At 37.1% G+C, this 23,917-nt stretch overlaps 1 protein-coding gene across 1 annotated transcript; it reads right to left on the bottom strand.

Annotated features, from left to right (window-relative positions):
* Positions 1–711: 711 nt before the first annotated feature.
* Dcr-2 (Endoribonuclease Dcr-2) lies at positions 712–16,152 on the bottom strand. The gene is made up of 9 exons (XM_073955958.1): positions 15,820–16,152; positions 15,585–15,721; positions 12,951–13,128; positions 12,583–12,887; positions 11,264–12,512; positions 10,376–10,550; positions 9,247–10,304; positions 4,811–6,059; positions 712–1,962 (listed from the first exon to the last, which is right to left on the bottom strand). The coding sequence occupies exons 1-9, from the start codon at positions 15,859–15,861 to the stop codon at positions 1,184–1,186; spliced, it is 5,172 nt and encodes a 1,723-aa protein (XP_073812059.1). The 5' UTR covers positions 15,862–16,152; the 3' UTR covers positions 712–1,183.
* Positions 16,153–23,917: the final 7,765 nt, after the last annotated feature.

Below are 23,917 nucleotides of genomic sequence, written 5' to 3'. Positions count from 1 at the left end.
CACTTTCGAAATGAAAGGGTGCTTCTATAGACACTTTCGAAATGAAAGGGTGCTTCTATAGACACTTTCGAAATGAAAGGGTGCTTCTATAGACACTTTCGAAATGAAAGGGTGCTTCTATAGCAGCGTCGCCCAACAGAATACCATCAAACTGAAGCAAGTGTTTATGTATAGGTGAAAAAACAACAACCACATGATGTTTATCAGTCGTGTTTTGTTCATGCAAACTGTGAATGAGGGAGAATGACAAAAGTAAAACAACTCAGGGTGCTTCTATAGACACTTTCGAAATGAAAGGGTGCTTCTATAGACACTTTCGGAAGGAAAGACCAATAGGTCTTCTTCTAAAGAAAGATCTATAGGTCCTCATATATAGAAAGATTAATAGGTATTCTTCTAAAGAAAGATCTATGGGTCTTCTCGTAGAAGACCGATAGGTCCCCACAATGGATATATTAAACAAAGATCATATGCCTTCTCATGAAAAACCGATGTGACTTCTCAAAGAAGATCAACGTTATTTCTTGATCAATGTGTCTTCTCGTACAAGACCAATGAGTCTTGTCATAGAGGACCACTGGAAGTCTTCTCAAAGAGAGCAATGAGTTTTCTCGAAGAAGACTATAGGTCTTATCATTGAAGAACAATGTGTTTTCTCAAAGAATGCCATAAGTTTTTTTTTATGGAAAACCAATGCATAAAACAAAAGTATATTTTTAAACCTCTTATAGAGTTTAAGGTATGTTTATTTCTTTATAAGTTTAAATTCATACATATAAAAATGATTATAATTATACAGTATTTTTTTTTTTTGTTATACACAATACGACAGTTTGGATAACAAATATACAAACAAGAGCAACGAAAATTGCAGAAGGCAAATATTTTAAAAATTTCGATTTAGGCCTTACCTAATAACAAGTTGTTCTGATGATTCAAAAGTAAAGTCTAAACAGTTTAACATCTAGTATTCAATTTAATTTCCCAAAAATATTCAGGACAGTCAAGCAAAACTTCTCTACAAGTGGTGGTTGCTAACTATGTTCGATACGCAATGCGGACTCTTTAGTTTATATAAAATAATCTGCATTTCTAATACACAATTAATATAGCCTTCATATAAGACGTTATTTAATAATAACCTAAATATCTAAGAACAGAAAAAAAAGCAAAACTTATTTTTTTAATTACCATTCTTGGCCAAAATTTGTAAGGCTTGTTTGGCAGCAGCCTTCTTTGCCAGAATAGCATTACTACCAAAACCATTTGTGGTCACCGACCGATCCAAACAATTGAAAATACATTTCACCATTACCGTATCGTTTTCAACAATTGGTTTCGAATACACCGGATTAGCTTGTTTAATTTCACCCAACTGACGCACTGGGTCAATGGGAACGTTACGAGAAAATTCATTCAATTCATTTTCGAAGAGATTATAAATAACTTGCCATGTCTTTTCTAAATCACGACAATCCAAGTAGATTGCACCAATAATGGCTTCAACAATATCACCCAAGGCTTTGGGTACATCAATTTTAACCGACATATTATATGTGGGTTTAGTGGCGCTGGCAGCTCTGCGTTGGTTTTCCTCAGTCATTTCATCATCCATTTCTTCGTCGTCGTCGTCGTCATCCAATGAAGTTACATTATACGGATCTAATTCTTTTGATGATTCCTCCATGAGAATGCGAACATGATCGGTAACCTGATGATCTTGAGATTCTTGGAAATCGGCAAATATTTTTATGGCTTCGGACAGCTGGCCATTTTCATAGAGCAAAAATAGATGGAATTTATAACGCACACAAATGCAAGCCAATGTTATGTTATTGACTAAAGCAGACCGCAAATCAGTCATTTTGCCCGGATCCATTTTTTCAAAACGTTCAAAAATGTAACAGGTTATTAGCATATCGAGTATGGCATCACCAATAAATTCCAGTTCTTGGTAGCAACCTGCAAAATGGAAAAGAGAAACAAAAAGAAAGGCAAATATTAGTTGTGATTTCTTATCTGCAGTCCTAAAAAGTGTGGCAGATTCCACATACTGGTCTTTGGAAGCACCCTTTCTGAAAGATAGAAAAAGGTTCTGCTATAGACACTTTCTGAAAGAAAGTCTGCTTTCAAAGACCATTTCTGGGAGAAATTCTGCTTCTATAGACACTTTCGGAAAGAAAGGGTGCTTCTAAAGGCACTTTCGGAAAGAAAGCGAGCTTCTAAAGAAACTTTCAGAAAGAAAGGTTGTTCCTATATACACTTTCGGAAAGAAACGGTGCTCCTATATACACTTTCGGAAAGAAAGGGTGCTTCTAAAGGCACTTTCGGAAAGAAAGGGTGCTTCTAAAGGCACTTTCGGAAAGAAAGCGAGCTTCTAAAGAAACTTTCGGAAAGAAAGGGTGCTCCTATATACACTTTTGGAAAGAAAGGGTGCTCCTATATATACTTTTGGAAAGAAAGGGTGCTCCTATATAAACTTTTGGAAAGAAAGGGTGCTCCTATATATACTTTTGGAAAGAAAGGGTGCTCCTATATATACTTTTGGAAAGAAAGGGTGCTCCAATATATACTTTCGGAAAGAAAGGGTGCTCCAATATATACTTTCGGAAAGAAAGGGTGCTCCAATATATACTTTCGGAAAGAAAGGGTGCTCCAATATATACTTTCGGAAAGAAAGGGTGCTCCAATATATACTTTCGGAAAGAAAGGGTGCTCCAATATATACTTTCGGAAAGAAAGGGTGCTCCAATATATACTTTCGGAAAGAAAGGGTGCTCCAATACATACTTTCGGAAAGAAAGGGTGCTCCAATATATACTTTCGGAAAGAAAGGGTGCTCCAATATATACTTTCGGAAAGAAAGGGTGCTCCTATATATACTTTTGGAAAGAAAGGGTGCTCCAATATATACTTTCGGAAAGAAAGGGTGCTCCAATATATACTTTCGGAAAGAAAGGGTGCTCCAATATATACTTTTGGAAAGAAAGGGTGCTCCTATATATACTTTTGGAAAGAAAGGGTGCTCCTATATATACTTTTGGAAAGAAAGGGTGCTCCTATATATACTTTTGGAAAGAAAGGGTGCTCCTATATATACTTTTGGAAAGAAAGGGTGCTCCTATATATACTTTTGGAAAGAAAGGGTGCTCCTATATATACTTTTGGAAAGAAAGGGTGCTCCTATATATACTTTTGGAAAGAAAGGGTGCTCCTATATATACTTTTGGAAAGAAAGGGTGCTCCTATATATACTTTTGGAAAGAAAGGGTGCTCCTATATATACTTTTGGAAAGAAAGGGTGCTCCTATATATACTTTTGGAAAGAAAGGGTGCTCCAATATATACTTTTGGAAAGAAAGGGTGCTCCTATATATACTTTTGGAAAGAAAGGGTGCTCCAATATATACTTTCGGAAAGAAAGGGTGCTCCAATATATACTTTCGGAAAGAAAGGGTGCTCCAATATATACTTTCGGAAAGAAAGGGTGCTCCAATATATACTTTCGGAAAGAAAGGGTGCTCCTATATATACTTTTGGAAAGAAAGGGTGCTCCTATATATACTTTTGGAAAGAAAGGGTGCTCCTATATATACTTTTGGAAAGAAAGGGTGCTCCTATATATACTTTTGGAAAAAAAGGGAGCTCCAATATATACTTTCGGAAATAAAGGGTGCTCCAATATATACTTTCGGAAAGAAAGGGTGCTCCAATATATACCTTCGGAAAGAAAGGGTGCTCCAATATACACTTTAGGAAAAAAAGGGTGCTTCTATATACACTTTAGGAAAAAAAGGGTGCTCCTATATATACTTTTGGAAAGAAAGGGTGCTCCTATATATACTTTTGGAAAGAAAGGGTGCTCCTATATATACTTTTGGAAAGAAAGGCTGCTCCAGTATATACTTTCGGAAAGAAAGGGTGCTCCATTATATACTTTCGGAAAGAAAGGCTGCTCCAATATATACTTTCGGAAAGAAAGGGTGCTCCAATATATACTTTCGGAAAGAAAGGGTGCTCCAATATATACTTTCGGAAAGAAAGGCTGCTCCAATATATACTTTCGGAAAGAAAGGGTGCTCCAATATATACTTTCGGAAAGAAAGGGTGCTCCAATATATACTTTCGGAAAGAAAGGGTGCTCCAATATATACTTTCGGAAAGAAAGGGTGCTCCAATATATACTTTCGGAAAGAAAGGGTGCTCCAATATATGCTTTCGGAAAGAAAGGGTGCTCCAATATATACTTTTGGAAAGAAAGGCTGCTCCTATATATACTTTTGGAAAGAAAGGGTGCTCCTATATATACTTTTGGAAAGAAAGGGTGCTCCTATATATACTTTTGGAAAGAAAGGGTGCTCCTATATATACTTTTGGAAAGAAAGGGTGCTCCTATATATACTTTCGGAAAGAAAGGGTGCTCCTATATATACTTTTGGAAAGAAAGGGTGCTCCTATATATACTTTCGGAAAGAAAGGGTGCTCCTATATATACTTTTGGAAAGAAAGGGTGCTCCTATATATACTTTCGGAAAGAAAGGGTGCTCCTATATATACTTTTGGAAAGAAAGGGTGCTCCTATATATACTTTTGGAAAGAAAGGGTGCTCCTATATATACTTTTGGAAAGAAAGGGTGCTCCTATATATACTTTTGGAAAGAAAGGGTGCTCCACAAAGTCCTCGTGTAGAATACCAGAAAGTCTTCGTATAGAATACCAGAAGGTCTTCTTATATACGACCAGAAGGCCTTTTTATAGACGACCGGAAAGCCTTCTTAAATACCATATAACCAAAACAAGTTTCACTTACCCGTTATACGATTCGTTGGGTATGAAGGATGAGTTAGGGCCTGCAATAGATAAGCACGATCTTTAAAATGATAACCCAAATTCTTTTCCAAATGATCGACATTCAATAAGAATCCATCCACTTCGGCTTTAGATACATTTGTCCTCAGCTGGGCACTGCTCAATTTCAAATCCAATAGATTTGTCAAAGGTTTACCCGTCTCTGATCTACATATACCAAAGAATTCCAACATGCGGAATGAACGATGTATACCGTAATTCTTTACACAAACTCCCAGCAAAGCTTCCAATGTATCGGCGACCACTTTATCCCGCAGTACATATGTATACATATACATATTTATTTCATTTTCGGGTGAAATTGTACAATTTCCATCTAAAATCTGTTTGTTGCGGACACACGATTGGGCAAAACGTTCCAACTTTTCCGGCAAACATTTACCCAGAATAATTTCGTTGGTTGTCAAATGTAAATTATAGAAATCTTGTGGTTCCAGCATTGAGGCAGCAGCGGGGGGAAATTGCGCCAATAAATCCAACAAATTCGATGGTAAACTTGATAGTGGAGCCAGCCAAGCTGTATTTGGTTTAAAAGAAGAACTGCAAATTCGTTGTGATATATCGGAATCCAACAGACAGTAGAGTAAATTACGATTCGAGACCATGCGACTTTTGATAACGGTTAGATAGCCTTCATTCCAGGTGGTGTATTTATTGGCCAAATATAAGGAGGCGGAAAATTTGAGAAAAGCATCTCCCAGCAACTCATAACGTTCCATATCGAAGACATCATTGACACCAGCAGTGGTAAGGGCTGCTAGGAATTCATATTGTTCAGCCGAATTTAGGCCAGTGTCTGGCATTAAATTCATTTTCAAAATCGATATATGAGTCTTATCCTGTTTTGTGGCATCCTCAATGGATAGCTTTTGTAAAGCCCCTGATGACGAAGAAGAAGCTGTATCATCGACAAAGGTAACACGTTTCGTTTTGGGTACATGAGCCTCTAATTGACATTTGCTCCATTCCTCCTCCTGATCAATTCGTATATTTTCCAACTGAGTAACCAAATTCGATATAAATTTATAATAATAATCGATTTCAATTGGATAGGATTTATCAAGGCGTCGCTGTAAATCGATTGGTTCTAAATATGCCTTCCAACCAGTAGCATCATCTAAACTCAAGCTTTGAACTTGATAATCGCTTTTTTGTTCCTTTGGCGGAATGGAAGAAATTGATTTGGTGTGCTGAAAAAAAAAGGAAGAAGAGAGGAAAAATTTTGAAAATATTTCATTTTATGAGGAAGAAGTTATCTTCTGCAAGAACACTTTAAGTTCTTCCTTGAAGAGACCTAGAGTTCCTCACGGAGAATCTCTTCTTTGAGAGGACACTAACATCTGATTTAAGTAGGCCTAATTTCCTCAAGACCTCAAGCGCTTCTATAAAAAATCTAAGGCTCATCTATGAAAAGATCTAAAGCTCTTGTATGAGGAGACCTAAAGCTCTTCTATATAAAGTCCTGAAGCTCTTCTATAGAAAGACCTAAAGCTCTTTTATGAGAAAACTTTTAAAGCTCCTCTATAAGAAGACCTAAAGCTCTTCTATAAGAAGACCTAAAGCTCTTCTATAAGAAGACCTAAAGCTCTTCTATAAGAAGACCTAAAGCTCTTCTATAAGAAGACCTAAAGCTCTTCTATAAGAAGACCTAAAGCTCTTCTATAAAAAGACCTAAAGCTCTTCTATAAGAAGACCTAAATATGTTCTATAAGAAGACTTAAAGCTCTTCTATAAGAAGACCTAAAGCTCTTCTATAAGAAGACCTAAAGCTCTTTTATGAGAAAACCTAATGCTCTTCTATAAGAAGACCTAAAGCACTTCTATAAGAAGATCTAAAGCTCTTCTATAAGAAGACCTAAAGCTCGTTTATAAGAAGACCTAAAGCCCTTCTATAGAAAGACCTTAAGCTCTTCTATAAGAAGACCTAAAGCTCTTCTATGAGAAGACCCAAAGCTATTCTATGAGAGGACAGAAAGCCCTTTCCTTGTGAAAGGCTGCTTTCGAAGGCCCTTTCCTTTGAAAAGGGTAGACCCTTGCCTTGATAGAGGATACTTCCAAAGACGCTTTCCTTGAGAAAGGGTGCTTCCATAGACCTTTCCTTGAGAAAGCGTGCTTCCAAAAATCGTTTACTTGAGAAAATAAAGGGTGCTTACAAAGACCCTTCTGAAAGAAAGGGTGTTTCTATAGACCCTTCCTGAAAGAAAGGGTGCTTCCAAAGACCCTTTCTAAAAGGAAGGGCGTTTCAAACGACACGTTCTGAAAGAAAGGGTGCTTCCAAAGACCCTTCCTGAAAGAGAGGGTGTTTCCAAAGACTCTTTCTGAAAGAGAGGGTGATTCCAAAGATTCTTCCTGAAAGAGAGGGTGCTTCCAAAGACACTTTTTGAATGAAAGGGTGCTTCCAAAGACCCTTTCTGAAATAAAGGGTGTTTCTATAGACCCTTATTAAAAGAAATGGTGTTTCAAAAGACACGTTCTGAAAAAAAGGGTGCTTCCAAACACCCTTTCTGAAAAAAGGGCGTTTCTATAGACCCTTCCTAAAAGAAAGGGTGTTTCAAAAGACACGTTCTGAAAGAAAGGTTCTTCCAATACCCTTTCTAGAAGAAAGGGTGTTTCGAAGACACGTTCTGAAAGAAAGGGTAGGAACCTTTCCTGGAGAAAGGGTGCTTTCAAATGACCTTTCTTAAATAAAGGGTGCTTCCAAGGACCCTTCCTGAAAGAGAGGGTGTTCCCAAAGACTCTTCCTGAAAGAGAGGGTGATTCCAAAGATCCTTTCTGAAAGAGATGGTGCTTCCAAAGATCCTTTCTGAAAGAGATGGTGCTTCCAAAGATACTTTTTGAAAGAAAGGGTGCTTGCAAAGACCCTTCCTGAAAGAGAGGGGGTATCCAAAGACCCTTTCTAGAAGAAAGGGTGTTTCAAAAGACAGTTTTTGAATGAAAGGGTGCTTCCAAAGACCCTTTCTAGAAGAAAGGGTGTTTCAAAAAACACGTTCTGAAAGAAAGGGTGCTTCCAAAGACCCTTCCTGAAAGAGAGGGTCTTTCCAAAAACTCTTCCTGAAAGAGAGGCTGCTTCCAAAGACCCTTTCTACAAGAAAGGGTGTTTGAAAAGATACGTTCTGAAAGAAAGGGTGCTTCCAGAGCCCCTCCTGAAAGAGAGGGTGTTTCCAAAAACTCTTCCTGAAAGAGAGGGTGATTCCAAAGACCCTTTCTGAAAGTGAGGCTGCTTCCAAAGAGTCTTTTTGGAAGAAACGATCCTTCCAAAGACACTTTTTGAAAGAAAGGGTGCTTTCATAGACCCTTTCCTTGAGAAAGGGTGCTTCCAAAGACCCTTTCTTAAAGAAAGGGAGCTTCTAAAGACCCTTTCTGAAATAAAGGGTGCTTCTACAGACCCTTTCTGAAAGAAAGGGTGCTTCTATAGACCCTTTATGAAAGAAAGGGTGTTTCTATAGACAATTCCTAAAAGAAAGGGTGTAAAAGACACGTTCTGAAAGAAAGGGTGCTTCCAAAGACCCTTTCTAGAAGAAAGGGTGCTTCCAAAGACCCTTTCTAGAAGAAAGGGTGCTTCCAAAGACCCTTTCTAGAAGAAAGGGTGCTTCCAAAGATCCTTTCTAGAAGAAAGGGTGCTTCCAAAGACCCTTTCTAGAAGAAAGGGTGTTTCAAAAGACACGTTCTGGAAGAAAGGGTGGGAACCTTTCCTGGATAAAGGGTGCTTCCAAATAACCTTTCTTAAACAAATAAATAAAGCGTGCTTCCAAAGACCCTTCCTGAAGGAGAGGGTGTTCCAAAGACTCTTCCTGAAAGAGAGGGTGTTCCAAAGACTCTTCCTGAAAGAGAGGGTGATTCGAAAGATCCTTTCTGAAAGAAATGGTGCTTCCAAAGACACTTTTTGAAAGAAATGGTGCTTGCAAAGACGCTTCCTGAAAGAGAGGGTTTTTCCAAAGACCCTTCTTCAAAGAGAGAGTGCTTCTAAAGAGCCTTTCTAAAAGAAATGGTGCTTCCCAAGACCCTTTCTAAAGAAAATGGTCCTTCCAAAGACCCTTTCTAAAAGAAATGGTGCTTCCAAAGACCCTTTCTAAAAGAAAGGGTGCTTTCAAAGACCTTTTCCTCGAGAAAGGGAGCTTCCAATGACATTTTCCTTGAGAAAGGGTGCTTCAAAAGGCCTTTTCCTCGAGAAATGGTGCAACCAAAGACCCTTTTTGATAGAAAGGATGCAACCAAAGACCCTTTCTGAAAGGAAGGGTGCCTCCAAAGATCAATTCTGAAAGGAACGGTGCCTCCAAAAGCACTTGCTGAAAGAAAGAGTGTCTCCAAGCACCCTTTATGAAAATATTCAAGTTTCCCATCAAATAGAATATGGTTAAGTAATGTTTTCTTACATACCTCCTTTTCCTTTACCAAATTATCATCATCGTCGAGTACTCGCTTCAGTGATACATCTATTATCAACGGCTTCGGCTTGTAGTTGTGGAAATAACGCTCCAAACCCAAATAACGATTAATACGTTGACGCAAATGCTCAGCATGTAACATATAGACAACGCGATGTAGAATACTGGGCAACAGCAAGGACTTCAACCACAAATTGGCCGGATATTGATAGTTATGACATAATTCCGGAATTAGAATAATGCGATTTGTTTCCTTTTTCTTTTCACTGCTTTTATTATAGGCATTGTTGAAGAAATTACGGCGGTGTGTTAAAGGCTTTACTTCGAGAAGAAATTGTTTTGGATTGGCAATTTGAACATTATAACGTGTCTCATAGAATTTCGCATATGAAGCATAACTTTGACCATCAAACGGGCTATAGGGTGTTAAATCTTCCCGCACTTTGGTCACGAGGAAATTTTCATGTTCCACATCACTATACCATTTGGTTACCACCTTATCGAGATAATCTGCAGGATTGTAGTCCGTTGCACGTCTTTCACCCAATGATGGTTCACGTTTTGGTTGTAACTGAGGGAATGCACTTACAAGCGGCCAATCAATTGTTGTTCGTTGTTCATTTAAAGGCACTATTAAAAAGGAATAATCCTTATTACGATGATCCATAACAAGAAAACTTCTCCACATTTTTAAAATATCTTTAAATATCATTGTATGGAAAAGTTGTAACTGTTGCAATTCTCTTTCGGTGTGCACAACAACAGCAATGGGATTTTCATTGATTTTAATGCGTATTTTGCCCTGCGACATAAACAGTGGCATTTCAGCCAATTTTGGCAGTTGTTTACTAACCAATATGGCATAGGTTGATGCTGTTTTAAAATATTTGTCAATATGCTCATTATAGCAATTCAATGGGAAGTCTGTGGTATATTCAATGCTATAGGCATAGGCTGTAACACCCAAACGAGGCATGGCGTTATATAGTTCATCTGGACATTTATGTTGATAGATGCGCGCTTGTTGTTTGCCAACTACTTTGGAACAGACTTTGAAGAAATTAAAGAGAAAATTTGAAATTATGTAACGAAATGCGCTCAAATGTTATAATAAAACTTACCATCATCATCAAACTTCTTCCAATGTTTAAAAAGTTCATTTGAAACCTTGGCAATACATTCCTTCTTCGTTATGGGCAAAAGGAAATCATTCAGTTCACCGTTTTGATAAAGCCTAACACAGGCCTTGAATGCTGCCGAAATTTTTGCTTCCTTAGCAGTACTCATATAGTCACTCTGAAAAGGGGAAACAGAAAAATAAAACACTTAAAAATTTAAGGAGGAACAAAACAAAAAAAAAAGAAAATTAGTGACATCTACAATAGAGTAGATGATCATTGGTGTCAATTACAATAGAGTAGATGACCATTGGTGTCATCTACAATAGAGTAGATGACCGTAGGTGTCATCTAATTTAGAGTAGATGACCATTGGTGGCATCTACAATGGGGTAGATGACCATTGGTGTCATTTGCAATAAAATAGATGACAATTGATGTCATCTGCAATAGAGTAGATGACCGTTGGTGTCATCTAATTTAGAGTAGATGACCATTGGTGTCATTTGCAATAAAATAGATGACCATAGGTGTCATCTATAATAGAATAAATGACCATTGGTGTCATTTACAATAGAATAGATGACCGTTGGTGGCATCTACAATGGGGTAGATGACCATTGGTGTCATTTGCAATAAAATAGATGACAATTGATGTCTTCCACAATAGAGTAGATGACCATAGGTGTCATCTATAATAGAATAAATGACCATTGGTGTCATCTACAATAAAGTAAAGTAAAAAGTAAGGAGTAGATGACCATTGATGTCAACTCCAATAGAGTAGATGACCATTGGTGTAATCTACAACAGATTATATGACCATTAGAGTAGATGATTAAAACTTAACAAAAAAAATAAAAAAGAATAAGAAGAAGAAAACCGACTTACAATTATTGTTTCTCTGACCGTCGACTGAAGTGGTAGTGTTACAGATACAGCTATCTTAGATTTCTCATTTGGTGGTAACTTCACATACCACGGCAGACATTGGCCAAAAGCATCCCACGGCAGACTTGCACAATAACGATTTAATAAAGCCAATGCTGATGCCGCCAAAAGTTTAGCACCACTTGGTATTACAAATGGTGGTATTAAATCGACAAATTGTTCAGCAATTTCCTGCTCACTTGGATCATCCCTTTCCAGACAACGTGTTACCAAAAATGTTTTAATTTGTTCATGGATTCCACGATATTTTCGTATTTGTTCCACAATTTTTTGATTATCGACGGCTGGTGCAAATATCGTATAATAGGAATTTTGACTACGTGCTCGACCCTTTGTTTGTATATACGAATTGAAGGTTTTCAGAGGATCAAAAACAAAGACATAATTACATGCCTGCACATCGATACCTTCCTCTAGGACATTCGAGCAAATAATGAGGTTACATTCATTCTGGCGAAATTCTTCTATGGCCGATTTTTGCCATTTAGCATCCAATATGCTTTCTATGGAACACAAGATATTTTGACGACCAACCATAAATTGGGGTCTTACAACGTTGCGCAATTCCGGACATTGTTCAACATAACGTAGAATAACATGAAATAGACATTTGGCTGTGTAACGGCGATCTACAAATATTAAACATGCAATATCCTTCGGCTGTTTGTTCTTAAACTTTTCCTTTATACAACCAAACAAAGATCTCAGTTTGGGTGTGGAATAATTTTCTATAACATGCAATGTATGGATGTCCTTATCACAGAATGTAACCTTATCATCATCATCTTCATCTAGCATATCTTTAAGTGCTTTGACAATAATGTGACGTATACGTTCACAGTCCTGTAGTATACGACGATACATGTTACGCAAAGCTATAGTTTCTGCTTGTCGTTTTTTTACTTCAAATTCTATGATGAGGGACATGACTGCAATGGAGGCGGCATACAAACCCAAATCATTCATTTGGTAGAGGAAATCTGTGAGTAAATTTTTTGCAGAATTTTTTTTGCTTGGTTCACGTTGTGTTTGTAGTCCTTTTGTCAATTTAATCGAGACCGTGCCAATACTCCAATTGTCAATAAAGGCCTTACATTCTTCAATCAATTGGATGATTTTATTTTCCACTTGAAAGATGTGGCGATTACTGTTGTATGTAACCAATTCCTCGTGCGGTTTGGTGGAGAAACTTTTGAAAAAAAAAAAAACAAATTGTAACTTTGGTTACCCTTTTGAAAAGACACACTTCTTGAACTTACACCATAACATTTTGCATTTCTTCCGCCGAACGTACTGTTATTATATTGCCACGCATTGTTGATTCCAAAGTTCGCAAATCTGATATAACATTACCCAATTTATTACCCTTAATTAGGACACCAGTCAAGCCAATAACACGCGGACCTTCATTAGCTTGTGGTGGAAACATACTGAGAAATGTTTTCATTGGATGACCACCAGTTGCGTGATGACACTCATCGATTACAACCACAGTTAGATCGGATATTTTAATTAGGTTTTGTGTAACAATATCGACAAATATTTGAGCTGTACCGACAAGTACCTGAAGGTTGGATGAAGACAAAATAAATCAAATGTTTAAAAATATGTATATTAAAGGTTATACCTGATTTTCTTCTATTTCCGTTTCCCATTTCCGACGTGCCCAATTGTCAACATCACGATCACCAATATATAAGCCGACTTTTAAATTGGTAGTTTTCTTAATTTCCTGGGCCTGTTGTCGAGCCAATTCAACTGTGTTACACATGAAAATGGCACGTTTTCCACCATTTTTAATGGTTCTGCAAGAGAGAAAAAAAAAACAAAATATTACATTGAGAAAATAGGAAAAGAACAATGACGACGAATTCCCACACATCTACCGATTTGATCATCTCTGTACGTCGCACTTTCATCAATCATGGTAAAGCCAAAGCTTCAGAGGGTTAGATCTGCCCAACCCTTATGATGTTTGGGTAAAAGAAAGGACGTTCCGAGATATCATCACTGTTACAATCGCTCACCATATACCTGCTGGTCAAATAGCCGAAGTGACACCAAATTTCCAGGCAGAGCCGAAGGGATTAGCAAATGAGCGAGATGAGCTTCATCGAACCGACACCAGTTATCCAGAACTCACACAGGCAGTTAACAGTGGTTAAATCATCTGAAGAGTTACAACATTTGAGCCGGAATAAGTGAATTGTGGGGAGCGGTTAAGTCACTTTTGAGCCCTGGAAAAAATAAAGATAGGACCTCAGTCACGTTTGGCGACGCTACGCTGACTGATCCGAAGACGGGCGCAAGTTATTTCAATCGACAGTTTGTCCAGCATCCCTGGAGTGACAGAGCGAAGAAAGAGAAGAGTACAAAGCATTAGATCTCTTCCTGCAGAGGATGAACCACCACAATTTACAACGGATGATGTGGATGATGTTGCAAATGTCATCAGAAACGTTAAAACATCCAACGGGCCCAGATGGAATCTCCATGATAATGCTGAAACAGTTGGATGTGCCGGGTGTAGAGTATCTCACTAAAATTCTCAACTTGTCGCTCGCCACCCTCATCGTTCGCGAAGCCTGGAAAAAGGACAGGGTAGTCCCGCTACTAAGCCAGCAAAGGTGAATGGTACAGAACTATCTCGCTTTTGTTATTGTTGTTGTAGCAGCATATAAACCCAGCAAACCAATCGTACCGACATCTTAACGAAATCGGAACAAAATTCGGACGATACGTCCAATGTCGGATCCGAAATCGTAACGATATCTTAACGAAAGTTGTATGAAGTGGTTGACATAATTTCGGAACGAAATGTCGGAGCGACATCGTATCGATTTCGATCCGATTTCGTAACGAAATCTGAAGAAAATCCTTGGCAAATTCGGAAAGGAAATTTCTTTCCGTCATTCTAATTCCGCTCCGAAAAATCGTTTAGAAATCGGAACGAAATCTGAACGACGTTGCTTCCGAAATTGTTCAGACATGTCGGACATCCGACATTTGGTTTGCTGGGAACCTACGTAGAAGCATAGGGTTGATGCTGGGCTGGCAGCCGCTGGCCGAAACATTATGGTTTCGAGTCAATCTGGTACGAAAGAATTCGCTGCCGTGGGATTGATCTCGATTTTCGTCGCTAGTAGCAAAAACCCTTGTGGCGTTAATCCTCCCAGCGTCAGAAATAGCTATCCAGTTGCCGATCATCAGCAACATATTAAAAGCCTTTTTACTGTCAAGCACTTCTTGCTCTTTTAGGACATCGAGCAGACAAGGCTCCAAGCGCCAGTCTGGTCCGCGAATATAAGTGCAACGCGATGGAAAAATGTTTTGTTTATTTAAAATATAGAAACCCATGCTTTCCGAGATGTAGGCTCCGAAAGTTCAGAAAATCCCTTGGTTTTGACATAAGTTTACTTAAAATCGAAAACTTTTCATACATAGCCGGCCTTCTGTCGGAGATTTAAGACTTGATCCTATGAACATGGATTTTTTATGATCAATCCGAATCCAGTCCAATCATTGAACTTATGATCTTCCTTTCAGTCGCTGTCCAAAATATTATTTACTTCGTTACATTTATTGGAACAAGTGGCATTTAGGGGCACCTTTCGGATCGGTCTGAATATGGGTAATACTTCCCGAGATATGGGTCTTGACATTTTACAATTATAACGTGGAAAATATGGGTATCGTTTTAAAGCTTATGGAGAGTACTTTTGTGCACGCGATCTGTTTTTACACCTGTTCATAGGAGAAAGTCTTAAATCCCCGGCAGAAGGCCGGCTTAAGAACGTTTTTTTTTATTATTATGTTGACATATAACATAATTAACATTATAAAATATTGGCAGCAATGGAAAGTACTCTTCGAAAGCTTTAAAACGAGTCCCATATTGCATACGCTTTAGAAATAAAGGTGATAAAAAAGTCAAGACCCATATCTCGGGAAGTATGGACTATCCCCCCGGTAAATTATATATGGTTGTATCTATCTATTGTAAAAATCTACTGTAAAAATTTCAGCCCGATCCGAGAGGTGACCCTAAATGACATTTAAGCTCATTTTTTGTTTTGTTCTACTCAAAATGCAACAAATCAAGTGAAGTTATTACACACACAAACAAGTACATTTCGTAATTGACCGCACGCCGGCAATAATCTTAAAACAACAAAGAAATTGTTTGAATACACTTTGTAGGCTTTTTTCCACAGCTGTAATTTTGGTGACTCACAAAACTATATACAGAGGCGAGACTTACTTTTGAAATGTATGGGCAAATTTTTTTAACGCCAATATAGCGACAAATGTTTTCCCAGCGCCAGTTGGCAAATAGATAATACCATTTCTTTCCGTAACATAATCCACCAAATCCAATTGATATGGGCGAGGTTTTATCTGAAAGAAATACAAAAACAAACATTCAACAAATCTAATTCGATACAACTTGCTTATCATTTTCTTTATGTTTAAAGAAAAGATTAAAGCAAACTTACAACTTGCTTATTATTTTCGTCGGATGAAATGTCCACCACCATTTTGTTTGCAATAAATATTTATTTATTTTGTTTTTACAATATATTTTCTCTTCTTGTTGTTTAGCGCTTCACTTCCTTCCATGAACACGAATATTGTTGGTATGATGAAATTACACGCTAAGGCGACTCTATTTATAATCTTCGAATGGGGGGGCTACTTGTCCTACGTGTCCATAAAACACTGGCCGAAACCGGGGAAATACAATATTATATTTTTTAGTTTGCTGCGCGGTTGGTTGCAGCAAATTTTCATTTACAACTAGTTCAAGTAAATTATTCATGGAAAAGAGCAAATGAACTAGGTCAACCGGTTCATTTTAGTTCACAGAACAAAGATCAGTTACCCTCAGTTTACCCCCCGTTTACACATGCAAGTGACAGTTCGAAAAATACCAATGCACTCACACATATTCACTGCCACACCAACTAACGACCTCACCATGGCCCAATAATAGGTCCTCCATCAAGCGAATTCAAAGAAAAACGAAGATTTTAAATGTCAAAATTCATAAACAGAGGCGAACAAATTTTTGAGGCGAATTTCTTTTCTGTCAATTCAGTTAGATACTCAGTTAGATTCTCATACAAACACAACAAATGTGACATTTTACGTGTACAACATTAGGTTTGTTTAATAAGTGGGTATAAAACCAGGTCAAAGTGACCCTATTTGGATTTTTTTTTTAAATATTTAAGATGTTTATAAATCTATGATAATATGCGAAATAAACAACGGTTATTAAAAATTTTCTTTTCGTAATTGTAATGAAAGGTATGTGAAACGTATTTATGATGTTCAGTGTCGCCAATGAATTGTGCGTTCTTTAATAATTGATGTCCGTACTTGTTAATTTTTTTAAGATCAATTTTCACAAAAAATAATGAAAATAGTTATGAGCAATATGCTGTTTATATTAGAACATTTTGCGGGGTTAACCTTCATTATCAGGATTTGTTTGCCTAATCTCATCAAATTTATGAAGATTTACCACACAAATTTAAATCTTTTCATGACCGGATTTGTTTAAGATCCTGCACGAAATCTGGATACTAATACAATCCAACACTGTTTTTGTACTAAAAAATGCAACTCATTTCCCATGGTGCGAAAAGTTGCAAGCGTTTTCTTGTTTACATTTTGTCATTGTCAAAATAAAAGCAACGCAAATAAAAACAAAAAAAGAATATTAAGATGAATTCGCAGAGGTAAGTAAATTAATATTTATTTGAATACCAAAATTAAAAAACATTCATATTTCCTTACAGAAAAAGTTTGCAACAAGATTGGTCATAAATCAGAAAGCTTAAAAGCTTGCACAACAAACAGCAGAAGCAAGAAGAACCCGACTCCAATACATAGTACAACAGCATTAAGTGCCATATCCGTGCGACCGAACAGCCACAGTCTCTTGACATATCGAACAGTGCAAAGCTGTTCGAGGATATGGAGAGGACTACCCTCCAACAGTGTTAGAAACGTTGGATAATCAACTATATGTGTGGACGCAAGTCGTGTGTGGAATTTAGAAACAAGAAGTCCAAAACGCGTAGAGCGAAACAGGAAGTTCCCCAAGACGGGGTCATATCTTCGTATAACTCTACTTTTTACTATGTTTTATTTAACTTGCTTCGTTGTCTGTTTAGTTCAAATCTGGTAACTCATTTTTCACACAGTTGCGGTTGACCAATCGAACTGAAACTTTGCACACTTTACAGATTTGGATGACAATACATGAATATGAAACCAAAACCAATATGGGTCCATTATTTCCTATAGCCCCCATTAGCGGTACCACCCGATTTTAGGGATTTTGGGGATTTTATCTTCATTTTTAGTCCGAATTGGCTGTACTTTGGGATTTGGAGTTTCCAATGGTACAGAAACTTCCCACCAAAAATTTTGGACATAGGTCAAGGTTTTGGTATATCCCCCATATAGCGGTACCACCCGATTTCAGGCATCTAAAATGTTGTTGTTAACTAAAAACTTAAAAATAAAATATAATTTAAAAAAAATTAAGTTACAATGTTTTATTTATAAGTGCACCAAAAAATTATAAAATAATTGTTCGCGTAGCCTTAGTAAGTATATTCTTCTTCATGATGGAATCTCTCAAATAAAACACTTGCCGTTTAATTTTGTTCCCATTTTTAATTTGAAGGCAAGTGTTTTATTTGAGAGATTCCATCATGAAGAAGAATATACTTACTAAGGCTACGCGAACAATTATTTTATAATTTTTTGGTGCACTTATAAATAAAACATTGTAACTTAATTTTTTTTAAATTATATTTTATTAAAATTCCACACCCTTTAGGCGTCATGGAAATCGTAATGAATGCGGATGGCTTGAATAAGGCTCCCCCTGAACGTGTTGATAGATGGTGCCCTGATTGCAACCACTAACTACCCCATGTTATTGGGTGTGCATTCCATAGCATGTTAAAGTCGTTATCGCAGTAAACATCTCTGGCACGATTTAATGGTCAGGCTTCTCCCACTCAGGCACCTTCATGATCTAGAGAGAGAGGTCCAAAGGTATAAACGAGAAACTCTAGACCAACGATCCTATCAAGCAGCCTTCACTATCATTCAGTAGCGCACGCAGTATAGAGATATGAAGTGAATGCCGTAACCCAGTTAAGATCCAGACGATTCGTATTAGCCCCGAATTGATGCCACGATACCCAACATATGTCCGGCATGTGATTTGGGACCACGCGACATGTTGCATTTGTTTAGCTGTAAGCAAGCCCACTCACCTGTCTCATAAGTCTTTATGGACCCAACCAGTCCGGGTTGCTGAATTTTCACTCTGGATACATAGGAACCAGATCCTGATAAGTCCCGGGCCACACTATAGTGATTTCATGAAATTATGCATCCCTAGATCGAGTTCCATTGTTGAGTAATATAAGGAAATTGATGTAGTGGGGAACTGGATCTAAGAAAGCCTAATTTCTTAAAATTATTTCATTGAAATCGCTCTAGTATGGACCGGGACTAACTGAAATAATATACTAACATATTTGCGTAGCTACAACAACACAACTGCAAGTTTGAATGTTGACCTGAAAAAATAAAAAATAAGAAACGCGGAGGTCTAAAGCAAACAAAAATTGTAAACTTTGTTATGAATAAATTCACCTAAAATCTTTGGACAATTTTGCTCGTTTTTAAATTACAATTCGAATCACAAACACTTAAAATCGCACAATCCTACAATAATTATTAACAAATGGTTTGGGGGAAAGGACACAATTAGCAGTGAAATGACTTTTTAAAAAAAATACATATCGTACAATACAATTAAAATCAGTCTTTGAATGGGCCCATCAAAATTTACAATATGCTCACATAATAGCTGGATAATTGGGACTTGGAATACCATGAAATTATTTTCGGGGTACTTATAGTACGTTTAGACTTATAAATCCACTGGATTTTATTTGACGTATATTGTATGGGGTTGACAGTTTAAATCATAGTAAATTCATAGTCTACCAGGCGTTTTATTAATAAGAGCTATAACACCTGATTTAATATCACCATCCAGGACATTTGATTCCTGTAAAAAAACCATTATGATCATTGTAAAATATAGACTCCCTGTTGAGACCACATACCTCGTCATCCAATTTCAAATCATTGGGATAGTCGTTACGAATTAGTCACGTATAATGACCTTCAGCTGATCCGATCTATCATGAGAAACATTTTTACTGCAACACGGAACATGGCAATTATAGGCCACCGATGATAAACCTTGAAAAACATGAGGTCTGTTCGATAACCCAAAAGTTTGTACAAACTTTTACAAAATGCTGTTCGATAACAAGTACTTGCAAATACTTTTTACTTGCGAAGTTATCGAACAGGCCTATTGTAACTGGCGGGGAAAAAATAAATTGTTATTAAGGCGATACGTATTATTTTTAGGCATTAGTGTTTTCTTACCTGGGTTAATTGCGTTGTAATATATCTAAAGCATTTCATATTACTTCATTTGCCAAGTCTCCCGGTGCTTTAAAACTAACCGTAATGGAAGATCGATTTGGATAGCCAGTGACTACGAGAGAAAAGACGGATATTTAGCGTCAGCTGTTTTGGGCTAATGGAACGCTATTAACACACGTGGACTGTTCCAACCAATTACTGCTGCTATATAAAACATTATAGAAGAATTGATTAGCCTCACTCATAGATATGTTTTAAATATTTTCACTTACTTACGTTTAATTAGTAGCAGCTGCAATAGGGCAGAATCACGATTTTCATCTTTGGACACGGAAAGTATTCCATTGATTATGCCCCGGGCGGTAAGACCCAAAACTTACTTTACGCCCAAATTCTTCTTTAAAACTTTACAGATCATCATATAGCTGGGACGGAAATTGTGGCTGGGACGAAAATTTGGAAACACTATGGGCCTCGTCAATACAGGCAAATGCTATTGGTGGTAGTTGACGTAGACGTGGAACGTTCCCCCGACACCACCGCTTCTGCATATACAAGCAGTACATCAATTTCTACATCACTTTTGAACCGCATGATTTCCATTCTTTGTTGGGTCTTTTGATTAGCAGCTCTCCGGTCAGCTGGATAATGTTACCAAAGTGGACATACCCGATAGATATTGACTCTTGCGAAAGTTTCTATGGCCAAACATGCGTAAAGCCTCCTTAACACTGCCATCCGAATTGATATCATAAATGTATCTGTTGTGTAACGGACAGTTTTAAGAAATGATTCAGGAATTTTATGGTCTATACTGCTTTTTCTTGTTTCCATAACTATTTCTTCGGAGGCATCATCTTCGCCATTATTATCTTTATCATCTTCTTCGCTGCTGCTTTCGTCATCTAAAATAAGGAGTTATTTAGATCAACAGTTCCCCTTAGGAAATTAATCATAACCACCTCATATCATTCTTCGCCGTCCTCTTCCAGTTTTTCTGTGGCAATTTGCTAGCTATTTGTTCAGCTTCCTCCAAGGTTGGAAACCGTGATGGATCTTCCTCCAGTTGGGCAGTCAGCGGCAGCCAGTTTTTCATTTCCGGCTCAGTCACTTTATGATCTTGCATTGGTGATGCGTTTTTATTTTGCAGTTCTACAAAAAAAGTAAATAAATAATTAAAGTTATGTATTTCGATTTTATTAATTTTCTCGTTTAGAGTTAAGCTTAATGATCTGAAATTATTTGCAAGTGAAAAAGGAAAGCCATGGACTCGAACCCACATAGTCACCAAATTACGTTACCTGGTTTCATTGGTGGTAAAGCAAATCTTCGGACGTATCGACTATGTAATGGCTTCTCTGTCCTAGAACTTATCGTTTTTCAAATGCAAATGTGTTTTTATACATTAACGGATATTTGGCCGTTTTGAAATGTATTTTCTTCACAACAACCGCTTTTTGCGATGCCTTTGAAGTTATGAGTTTTGGCTTTGAACGCTAACACGCCGTGACAACATTTTTTTGATATGTTTTCAAGGACGTGGGTTCAAATCCCAGCCGGGCTCAGCCTATTTTTTATTTTTTGAAATTTTGCCTGTTAGGGCGAAGATCATTTTTTTTAATGATTTTATTAATTTTCTCGTTTAGAGTTAAGCTTAATGATCTGAAATTATTTGCAAGTGAAAAAGGAAAGCCATGGACTCGAACCCACATAGTCACCAAATTACGTTACCTGGTTTCATTGGTGGTAAAGCAAATCTTCGGACGTATCGACTATGTAATGGCTTCTCTGTCCTAGAACTTATCGTTTTTCAAATGCAAATGTGTTTTTATACATTAACGGATATTTGGCCGTTTTGAAATGTATTTTCTTCACAACAACCGCTTTTTGCGATGCCTTTGAAGTTATGAGTTTTGGCTTTGAACGCTAACACGCCGTGACAACATTTTTTTGATATGTTTTCAAGGACGTGGGTTCAAATCCCAGCCGGGCTCAGCCTATTTTTTATTTTTTGAAATTTTGCCTGTTAGGGCGAAGATCATTTTTTTTAATGATTTTATTAATTTTCTCGTTTAGAGTTAAGCTTAATGATCTGAAATTATTTGCAAGTGAAAAAGGAAAGCCATGGACTCGAACCCACATAGTCACCAAATTACGTTACCTGGTTTCATTGGTGGTAAAGCAAATCTTCGGACGTATCGACTATGTAATGGCTTCTCTGTCCTAGAACTTATCGTTTTTCAAATGCAAATGTGTTTTTATACATTAACGGATATTTGGCCGTTTTGAAATGTATTTTCTTCACAACAACCGCTTTTTGCGATGCCTTTGAAGTTATGAGTTTTGGCTTTGAACGCTAACACGCCGTGACAACATTTTTTTGATATGTTTTCAAGGACGTGGGTTCAAATCCCAGCCGGGCTCAGCCTATTTTTTATTTTTTGAAATTTTGCCTGTTAGGGCGAAGATCATTTTTTTTAATGATTTTATTAATTTTCTCGTTTAGAGTTAAGCTTAATGATCTGAAATTATTTGCAAGTGAAAAAGGAAAGCCATGGACTCGAACCCACATAGTCACCAAATTACGTTACCTGGTTTCATTGGTGGTAAAGCAAATCTTCGGACGTATCGACTATGTAATGGCTTCTCTGTCCTAGAACTTATCGTTTTTCAAATGCAAATGTGTTTTTATACATTAACGGATATTTGGCCGTTTTGAAATGTATTTTCTTCACAACAACCGCTTTTTGCGATGCCTTTGAAGTTATGAGTTTTGGCTTTGAACGCTAACACGCCGTGACAACATTTTTTTGATATGTTTTCAAGGACGTGGGTTCAAATCCCAGCCGGGCTCAGCCTATTTTTTATTTTTTGAAATTTTGCCTGTTAGGGCGAAGATCATTTTTTTTAATGATTTTATTAATTTTCTCGTTTAGAGTTAAGCTTAATGATCTGAAATTTTTTGTTTTGTATGTATGTATACATGGTATAAGTAAAGAGGTAGATTTAAATGAAAAAAATCTATAGAACCCTTGTTTTTCTTGAATTCCTAAAACTTCAAAATAAAAGCAACAGGTGCGTTTGTCTACAATACATTTTTTGAGCATTTTATAAAAAACGCGAAAAATGAATGAAGAGTTAAGTTTTCTCCACATAATCGAGTTGTGATTATGATAAACTGATTGTTTCAATGCAAATCTTACCAATTCTTCCATGCAAATGGTCTAAAAACAATTTTAAAAATCATTGAATTCGATTGTTTTTAAAATTGTTTGGCATATTATTTAAACACCACACACACATACACAGTTTGTTTATATTGTTTTGAAGTTTTAGGCATACTCGAATGAAAAAAATTAAATTGACATAAAGCTTTGGCTAACCTTTCTTATTAAGCCATGTATGTATACACAAACAAAAATCAGCTGTCGTTTATATCCTCATAAAGGCATATATAAACGGTTAAGATTAACCCACTGGATCTCTAAACCCCACTGGGTTAATCTTCAATAGTATAAACGCCCTATAAGATCGAGTTGGGCTGTGTAACTTATCATTTCATAAAAAGGGAAGAGTTTTTACCAATTTCCATCGAAACATCCTGCACATTTTTGCACTTTTCGTTTTTATGTGATATTTTGTCTTTCAGGTACATGAAGAAAAGACAAAATTTTTTAATTTTTTAATTAATTTCTCGTTAGAGACGAGCTTACTGACCAAGATGCTTTTTGAAAAAGGAAAGCCGACGATACGAACCCACACAATCACCACTGTGTGACATGCATGTTTCGCCTTTGGTTTAGGAAGGCTCCTCAGACACATCGACTGTGGGGCGGCTTCGCTATCCTCTAACTTATTTCCTCTTTCAAATGCAAGTTGTTTTTTTACAAAGTTGAATTTTTTGTTCAAATCTTTGTATGGCTTTCATGACAAACGCTTAGCGTAGCCTTTGAAAGTTATGAGTTTGGTTCTGAACACTAACACGCCGTGACAACACTTTTTTCCATGTGTTTTTCAAGGACGTGGGTTCGAACCCCAGCCTGGCTCAAGCTGATTTTTATTTTTATTTGAAAATTTTGCCTATTAGGCGAAGGTCAT

The sequence above is a fragment of the Musca autumnalis genome, unplaced genomic scaffold (assembly GCF_047663935.1).
Source record: "Musca autumnalis isolate F117 unplaced genomic scaffold, ASM4766393v1 scaffold_5, whole genome shotgun sequence".
Classification (NCBI taxonomy): Eukaryota; Metazoa; Arthropoda; class Insecta; order Diptera; family Muscidae; genus Musca; species Musca autumnalis.
Note: the sequence above shows the minus strand (reverse complement) of the source record. Positions and strands in the feature narration are given on the sequence as shown.